The sequence below is a fragment of the Rutidosis leptorrhynchoides genome, chromosome 2 (genome assembly GCF_046630445.1).
Source record: "Rutidosis leptorrhynchoides isolate AG116_Rl617_1_P2 chromosome 2, CSIRO_AGI_Rlap_v1, whole genome shotgun sequence".
Classification (NCBI taxonomy): domain Eukaryota; kingdom Viridiplantae; phylum Streptophyta; class Magnoliopsida; order Asterales; family Asteraceae; genus Rutidosis; species Rutidosis leptorrhynchoides.
Window position 1 is genome coordinate 496,610,001 of NC_092334.1, and position 9,599 is coordinate 496,619,599.

Here is a 9,599-nt window from a genome sequence, read left to right on the forward strand (position 1 = left end):
GTCAAGATCATAGTGTATTGAGATACTAGTGATCACAAACTAAACATAATAATGGTGAATTTGAAAGAGGAAGGGAAAAAGATGGATCCTTTATTTCCAAGGCTTCATATTAACGATGCCGAAAAAGGGGGTCCAAGGACACCTCCAAGGAACAAAATGGCGATTTCACAAACCACACAAAGGAGTAACTTTGGATCTGTATCGCCGATCTTACCTCCTCCCAACAACAATGGTGGTAGTTTGGTCCCCACAACGTCTTCATATCATGTAAGTTTTAGCTTCTTTTATCGGTTTCTTTACTCGTTTAGTATCATATACTATTTTTGTTGGTCCTTTTAGCTTAGGTCCAGTTTAAGATCATACTCATGTGTTTGTGTTTATTTAATGGAAACATAGGATGCTAGCTACAAAAGAAGTGTATTTTCGTCTTTTGGACGCTCATGTGGATCAACAAGATTGGCTACGAGACTTGATTCTTATCATTCGAGTGGTATTAATTTGAATATCTCACTAACGACCGTCAAACAAACTATAGAAACTACTAACTGTCAAACGTTATGCAATACGAGACATATGAAACACGACAATCGTCATCATTGTTTATATAAACCTCAAGAGTTTAGTAGTACAAGAAACACTTCATTGAATAACCTTGAAGACGAGGACGAATACTTGGTTCCAAGTTTGTCAATTGGAAACAGAGGAAAGATCCAAACCCCAAGTACAAACTCTCATATTCAACATCATGTTTGTCAAAAAATACTTGACCCGAACAATAAGGATATAGGCCTAGAAGATATAGTAAACACGACAACAATTAATGGCATCGCAAGAGAAAGGACTATTTTGGAAGACGAAACAGAATTGTTACATGATTCTAGCATTAGGTTGCCACTTAAGAGAAAAAGTTGTCAAGAAAATATGCCTTCGACTTACAAAGATGGTGCGAAAAAGATGACTTTGTTGGGAGACGATGACGAAATTGATAAAGGTACTCATGAAGTTGATGGCATGAACAAAAATGATGAAGATCAGGGCTCTGTACATGTAGAAGACGAAGGAAAAATTGATACAGGTACAAAGTTCCTATCAAGTTGCATTACAACCCCCGAAGAAGTTGAGCGAATGATCGGTTCTGAACACTACTGCAAAACAAGAAGAACTATTATTCAGTAAATTTTATCTCTATTTTTTGTGCTCATTTTGCCTATTTACTTTAGAGTCAAACTTGAATGCATTAGGAATTTATGGCATTTCATTTCATTATAATTTGTAAGTGCTCATGAATGTTTTTTTTTTTTTTTGCCATGATATCCAGGCAACAAAGAGTGTTCCAGTCACAAGTCTTTGAATTGCATAGATTGATCAAGGTATGTTTTATGTCATGAAATTAGTAAATCACAACACTTTAAAACTTAATCTTTTCTCATAGTTTGAGGTTTAAACAGGTACAAAAATCACTAGCAAGATCGCCTTGTCTACTGCTCGAAGACAACTTTTGCAAACTAAAGAAGCTGCCTTCAAAAGACATTGATGAACATAATAAAGAAACTTTACTTAGTTTCGCAATAGATAGTACTCTTAAAAAGCCTTTAAGTACCAACAATGATACCAAAAAAGGATACAACACAAGTCTAATAGACCTTCCTCCACCACCACCATTACCACCACTATCTAACCTAAATGGTCCCAAACAACCACCTTGGTGCTACATCCCTCCACCACCACAAACTAACCAATGGCTAGTCCCGGTTAGGTCACCTTCTGAGGGACTCGTGTACAAGCCTTACACCGGACCATCACCACCACCTTTTGGTCTCATGACACCTGTTTATGGTATGAGCCTAACACCTTCGAATGGAGACTTCTTTACTCACACTATTCCAACATCTTACCAACAAAGAATTGGTGTATTTCCAAGTACTCCACTTTTTACATCGTATACATTGCCCGCGATAACAAAGCCTAATTGCTCTCCAAATATTGTAAACAACGTTAGCTTTAAAGAAAGCGAACACATAAGTAGAAATGTTACTATTCCTTGTAACTTGTTAAATCAAGAGAATTATAAAGAAAGTGAGTTGCAGGGAATTGGGAATTATTATTGTGAACGAAAAAAAGATGAACTTCCTCTTTTTCCAACAACACCAATGGTTCGAGATTCGGATCAATGTATAGAAGAAAAAGGATTTGATGATGAGAGGATTAAAGTGATTAAAGTTGTACCACATAATCCTAAATTGGCATCTGAATCAGCTGCTCGTATATTTCAGTTCATACAAGAAGAAAGGAAATATAGTGAATAGAGATGTTAATAAATCATTGATTTTTGATATTTTGTTCTACTGATATATCCACCTTACTTTTTGATACATTCACTAAAACGATACATTGAAGGCTTTTACTTCATAAGCTTTCAATGTACAATTTTGATTAATATATCAAAAACTACGATTTCAATACCGATTATTTTGAATAATTTTCCATGAGTGATACATAAAAGGTACATTTTTGTATTGATTTCATTAAATTGTGAAATGCAACACAAGGAAGTTTTGGATCACATATCATAAAGTTAATATAGCGAGAAAATTACATGTATAACCCATGTCAGAATGCATTTTCTGCAATAGACGTTCAAGTTTTGGAGAATTTGTTCACTGCCAGTACTGTCAGTTTTAGTCCATATCCGGGCGATTTAGGCGTCTAATTTTTGAAAATGTGTTCTGGCATGGGTTATTCAAGTAAATTTATCCTAGTTTAATTTAATTACGTGCAGGGTACCAACAGCAATATATTAAATTAAGAGAAATATAAATACATATTTTAATACAAGCCTATAATTTCAGTATTATCCTATTCCAAAACAGGTAACAAAACCCTAAAAATGTAACAATTAAAATCAAACATGCAGATGAGATCAACCATGAATCAAAAACTGTACCATTATAATCGACTACATTAGTCAGGAAAATCAATAACTATTGCATAATTGTGATCAATTTCAATCATAACTATACAATCATATAAGTATATAGATATTACATAATATATACAGCACCATAATATGGTATTATAGTATGATATATTATTATTAGGGAAAAATTGTATTAATTTCATCGATCATAAACTCAATGAAGAAAAAGTTTGTTAAATGACGAAAGATATTACTGATCATGCGTATATTTTCCAAAGGGTAAATATGCACGCTCAATACGTTTAAGGAGGTTTAAGGATCTTAGAACTTAGCTCTCCGGTCCGCCTATCGTGAGTAACCCTGACCGACATGATGATGTCGGTGGGGTGGCTAAGTGATTAAGTCCACCTTCGATGACGGCCGTCGATCGGAAGGCCCTAAGTAAGGTTATAGGCAACAGTCGTAAAAGAACTAACCTGTTAACCTTAGAAGATAAGAGAGATTGTTAACCTTAGAAGATAAGAAAGAGAGAGAGAGAGAGAGAGAGAGAGAGAGAGAGAGAGAGAGAGAGAGAGAGATGTGTCACGTGAGATGATCTTAAGAATGACGATTAGGGTTAGTATATATAGGCAAACCCTATCTGAAGCAAGTCTTACTCACCCTGGAGAATCATCCGTGATTGTGATAATCCTTTCCATAACCAACTCCCCCATATTTCGGATATAATTATGGAAAAGATTACTGAACTTAGTCAACAAGTAACCGCCATACCGGGAACAAAGTATTCAATGCGCCACCGCATACCGCAAAGATTCCATGCGCATGCGCATACTAGTGCTTGCCCGCGTACGTATAGCATGCGCTTGCGGGTCGCGGTATCATTATGTCCCCCCAGTTTGGTGTTATGTGACGCAAGACATATGATAGCAAACTATTAAGCAAAAAGAAAAGAAAAAGAAACCGTAGGACATTAAATTCCCCTCACGCAGCCCGAGGCCATTAAATGCCTGTCCATGCCACAGAACCTGTTCGGTTGACAAGACATAAAGCAACAGTGATTCGGCGCGCGTGAGCCACTTGCCCTGCATTGGGAACGGCGCCCAATGATGATTTATGGGTGAAAAATAACGACCGTTAGATTGAAACACGTGTACTTCCACGATCACATTGCCATCCCACTCTTGCCTATAAATACACGCAAAAAACCCTCATTTCCACTCTTATGCCAAATCGTCTCCGATACGTTGCCACAAAAATTCCGATCATTCTAGCAAACATTCCGGCTAAATATTTCAGGTTAGTCATTCATTCGATAACTTTTATTAAATGACGAAAGTCACTGAAACCTTTGTAGATAGTGTAGTATCCGTTATCGAGCAAAAACACATAGATTCCCTGGTTAAACAATATCCGCCGTTAAAACAGTACAATTCGGTGCCACCCCTTGCTAACCAACGTGCCCATGAACCACCGGAGAAAAAGGTAACCATTTATGAACATGCCACGGAAACTTTAGGGTTCCACCGTCGGAGTTCTTCTTAGGCGTTTTAGACCATTATCATGTAGGATTAGGGCAGTTGCATCCTTACGCCATAGGAAAGATAATCCTGTTTGAAATGTAGTGCACTGCATTGAACAAAGTACTAATGGTCAACGTGTTTTGCCATTTATACCGCCTTGCCACTCATCATAAGTCCTGGTTCACTTTTTTCGCACGCCAAAACTATACGAAAACCCCCAAGTCCAACGCTGGCCAATGGAAGGAAACCTTTTTATTTATCGACCAAACCATTGTGGGTACGAATTTCCCGCAGACCCTGGTATGGTGCGATAGCGTATCCAAGGATGTAAACAAAACCCCAACACTCGACGATGAAGAAACCAAATTGCTCGCGGCGTTGCCAAACGCACAACTTGTCCACCGCGCGTATGGGAATGTAATGTTGCGGTTGGGAAAGATATCCTCACATTGGTCGTGGGAAAACATGCGCCCAGCGATAGTCGCACCGAATGAAAAGGGTAGGAATAGTAATACGTGCACTTTATTTTACGCATCCACATATGTCTGTATTTAACCGCGTGCTTGTCTATGCATATATGAAGATGAAGAAGGTGCTGACTATGGAGGAGATTGCGGAAATTTCCTTCTTCAAACAGAATGTGGAGGAGCAGCGGAGAAAACTGGCGAGAATGAGGTTTCCGCCTCTGCGACCTCGGCCACCAAGCGCAAGGCAGCCACAACTCCAACAAATCAGCCCAAGAAGAAGAAGCTGACTCTGAAACAAATAGAGGACATGCGCAATGACAATTTTGTCCCCGTAGAGCAGCCTTCCGCAGGTCTGCCCCCTCCAATCACTGGTAAGCGTCTTATTATTCGTATGCCGCAGGATTGTTTCCTTTGTTCTAACTTATTTATGTTCTAGCAGAGTATATTGATGATACGCATCAAACGCCACCGCGGGGGAATCCTGATCTTGAAGCCACCACCACTTCGAAAGACAAGGCCATACACTTGGATTCGGATAACCCACCAACACCACCGCGCGGTAGCTTCCGCTTGGAAAACCTATCCCAGCTCGTCCATTCCTCCGCAGAAAACATCGCTGAGCAATCTGCTTTCTTGCAGTAGATATTCTCGTCCGAATTCCGCGAGCCACTTTCCGCACTACCATTTCGCCAAGCTCATGACGCTATTGTTCAAAATGGGGTTGTGTTTTTTGGCATGTTTGTGGATTATTCCCACCGCGCCAACAATTTGTATCAAGTGGCGCTGTGGAAGGAAACTGAGCTTGGGTTACTGCAGGCGGGTGTTGACCAGTTGAGAAATGATAGGAGAGACGCCGAAAAGGCGCGTAAAGCTGCTGAAGCTACTGCGGCTGAAACCAAAACCGCCTTGATTACTGAGAGGAAGAAAAACCTCAAGCTGGTGGGGGCAGTTGATCAGGCAAAGGGGGAAACAGAGCGTTTGCGGACTGAGCTTGACAGGGTCTGCTGGGAGAAGGATGATGCGGTGACAGGCCGCGAGCTGGCAGAGGCAGATTTGTCGAAACTGCGCACCTCTCTTCTGGCCCTTGTGCAGAAGGTTATGGATTCAGACCCCGTAACCGAAAAGTTTAACGTGTATGTGGACGCGAGGATAGAACATGAGCACAAAAAGGTTGTGAGAGAGGTGCTCAAATGCTGCGACCTTGCACCCCCTACCCAGACGCTGTCCAAAAACATATCAAGGAAGATACTGCCGCAGTACTCATGGACGCAGAGCAAGAGATCCAATGTGTTGAAATCCCGAAGCTTACTGCGTTCTCTGCTGATCCCAACGCCCCAATCGACCAACTTTTTTAACAAGACTTGTAAGTTTGAAAAAATGCCTCACCAACTGCGCCGTAAGTCCTATGCTTAGGCAGGTTTATGTATTCAAATTTTTGAGCCCTAAGTCCCGTGTTGGGCAGCCGTTTAAAACAATTTTGTAACTTGTATATTTATGTACATTATGTTTGCATGCGTCTTTGTTGTATTGTTTGTATATCGCGAATCAAAACAAATGCAAACCGCATGCCTATGTGCGTGAGTTAACTAAAACTCACACGCATACGCGGGCACTGCGTAAAATAAACCAATATTTTAGCAAATTTACCCTAAGTATTTTAGACTCAAAAGCTACTGCGTTCTTGCTTTGTCACGTACTAGAGGTGCACTTTAGTTGTATGGTAAGCAACGCAACCAAAAACAACCCAATGTTTTTATACTTAAGAGTTCCTCAAGCAAACCAATGCCTGAGAGTAGTTACGCACAAGCAAACCAATGCTCGTATTGTAAGTCGACTTTGCAGCCTTCTAGTCTGCGTGGCGCTTGGCTAGGGGAAAACCAATTCCCTTCACCTGCTGTGTATGTCTAGCCTTGTAACTAAACAGGCTTCTGCCGCAGGGGGATAGAGGATACCCATTATGTAGGCAGGAAACCGCATACGAAAAGATGAAACGTATATATAGAAAAAGTATGCGCGAGTAAATATTTTCATTGGCATTAAATGTGATTACAACCGCGACACATCCAAACGGACGGAAATTACATAAAAAGAAAAAATAATGTGCTAAAGCTTGTTGGAATGATCAGGTCCAACCAGCTACATGTAACATTTTTTCAACAACGTCGCGTGCCAAGTGCGCTTCACAGGTTTCCCATCTAATGTCGCAAGATGGTATGCCCCGGTGTTTCTTGTTCCCACTACCCTGTATGGACCCTCCCAACGGGGGCCCAACTTCCTAGTATCTTCCACATGACTTGCGTCATTCTGACACCATACTAGATCCCCACACTTATAAGAGCGTGAACGCATACGCTGATTATAGTATTTTGCGATTTTCTGCTTATTGTTAGCTTCGTTGACTGTTGCAGAGAGTCTGCGCTCTTCCAGCAAGTTAATATTTTCCCGCAAAGCTTCCGAGTTTGGTTTTTCATCAAAATTATGTATGCGGAACGTTGGTACCCCGATTTCTGCCGGTACAACAGCTTCTGACCCATATACCAAACTGAACGGAGTCTCACCAATGCTTGCTTTAGGTGTTGTTCGATGCGCCCACAACACCTTTGGTAGTTCATTTACCCAACCAATGTGGCTATGGCCTAGTATGGCTTTGATTCCGGCCACTATGTCTCGATTGGTGACTTCACATTGGCCATTTGCCTGCGGGTGCGCAGCGGATGTGAAAGTTTGCTTAATATTAAACTCTACGCACCAACTGTGAAATGGATCCCCCACAAACTGTGTGCCATTATCACTAACGATTTCGTTTAGTATACCGAATCGACACACAATGTCTTTCCATACAAAATTCCACACTCTTTTTCCCGAAATTGTTGCGAGCGGTCTTGCTTACACCCACTTTGTGAAATAGTCAATTGCAACAATCAAGAATTTGATATTTCCTGTGTATGCAGAGTATGCGTAAGATACTAATGTATGTAGCGTAATTATGATATGAAATAAATGGTTATATTACCTCGGCCTTTTGGAAATGGTCCGATTATGTCAATTGCCCATTTGTAGAATGGCCATGGTGAGGAGACTGGAATCATTGGATGCGCATGTGCTCTACTGATTGGTGCATGTATTTGGCATGATTCGCAGCGCTTAACTATGCTTGGAGTGTCTGCGTACATGGTTGGCCAATAATAACCTTGCCGCATAATTTTTGACACAATAGACCCGTGCCCCGAATGAAGAGCGCATGCACCCTCATGCACCTCGCGTATAATCTCCTCTGCTTCATTTGGGCCAATGCACCTTAAATGCGGTCCTAAATAGTTTCTTCGATATATGACGTCACCCTCAAGGGCATACATTGGTGCCTTGGTACGAACTTTTTTTTGTCAACAGAGTCCGCGGGCAATGTGCCGTCCCGCAGAAAAGCAATAATGGGTGTCATCCATGTTAAGCTGGATTCCTCAACAGGTGCCACTAAAGGCATCATAACAATGGATTTTGCATGCAGTTCCTCTATGAGAACTCTTTTCCCCAGATGATCAAAGGCCAATGCAGCCAACTTGATAAGAGCATATGCTTTCTTATTTTGCCCTCGCATTACATGAGAAATTTGAAAAGCCTCAAACTGATCAGCGAGGTTATGAACAAGCGATAGATATTGCTGCATAGCTATGTCATGCGCTTCGAAGTCACCGTTAACTTGGCTGCATACTAGCTTTGAATCTACGTAAGCGTGCATAACTTTAACATTTAACTTATATGCAATCCGCATACCTACTAACAAGGCCTCGTATTCTGCTTCGTTATTTGTAACAGCGAAGTTAAACCGCAACGCATATGTATGCTCTTCGTCACCTGGGCCGGTTAAAATTACTCCTGCACCTGCGCCAACTGCGCTACAGGCACCATCAGTATATAACTCCCATGGTGTCAAAATTGGTGCAGGCGTGTCTTGATGTTCAGTCGATGCTTCAACATCCGCATGAAATTCTACTAGGTAATCCGAGAGTATCTGACCCTTAACCGCGTTTCGCGAAGAAAAATTTATTTCGTGCTCCCCTAACTCAACTGCCCATTTAGCCATTCGGCCAGAAACCTCAGCGTTATTTGGCCACGAAACAAATAATTCATATACATAAATAAAAGAGAATGGATTACCTTTCCGCGATCCGCGATGAGAACCGAGCTGACAGCTTCTTTTGATGCTGCAAGGTACAACGTAAGCGTATCACCTGATACTGGCGCAGTGAGTGGTGTTAATTCAGCAAGCACCTTCTTCATTACCTGAAAAACTGATTCTGCTTCCTGAGTCCATACAAAGTCTTTTTTCTTTAAACAATTCTTCAAAGTATTGAAGTATGGCAACTGTCACTCTGCAGCTTTTGACAAAAACCGCGTGATCGCCGCGAGTTTTCCGGTTAGACTCTGCACGTCTTTCTTTGTTTTTGGAGATGGTAAATTGTCAATGGCTTCAATCTTTTTGGGATTCTCCTTGATTCCTCGCGCTGTCAGCACATGACCTAGAAACTTACCTTCCTCTTCCCCGAAACTACACTTAAGCGGGTTGAGTTTCATGTTTATCCTGCACAAAGACGCAAACGTTTCTAGAATTTCTGCGAGCATATGTTCTTCTGAAAGGACCCGTTCATATACATTATAAACGATTCACAATAGTTGATTACATCACGAGGTATTTGA

General features: G+C 41.1%; 1 protein-coding gene across 1 annotated transcript; it reads left to right on the top strand.

Annotated features, from left to right (window-relative positions):
- The first annotated feature begins 51 nt into the window (after positions 1–51).
- LOC139889478 (ELF3-like protein 2) lies at positions 52–2,306 on the top strand. The gene is made up of 4 exons (XM_071872426.1): positions 52–267; positions 397–1,172; positions 1,319–1,370; positions 1,449–2,306. Exons 1-4 carry the CDS (start codon positions 52–54, stop codon positions 2,304–2,306), a joined length of 1,902 nt encoding a protein of 633 aa, XP_071728527.1.
- The last annotated feature ends 7,293 nt before the right edge of the window (positions 2,307–9,599 follow it).

Coding starts and splice junctions, on each gene's coding strand:
- LOC139889478 (XM_071872426.1), top strand. CDS start 52: ATGGTGAATTTGAAAGAGGAAGGGAAAAAGATGGATCCTTTATTTCCA. Junction 1,173..1,318: donor ACAAGAAGAACTATTATTCA/GTAAATTTTATC, acceptor CATGATATCCAG/GCAACAAAGAGTGTTCCAGT. Junction 1,371..1,448: donor AATTGCATAGATTGATCAAG/GTATGTTTTATG, acceptor AGGTTTAAACAG/GTACAAAAATCACTAGCAAG.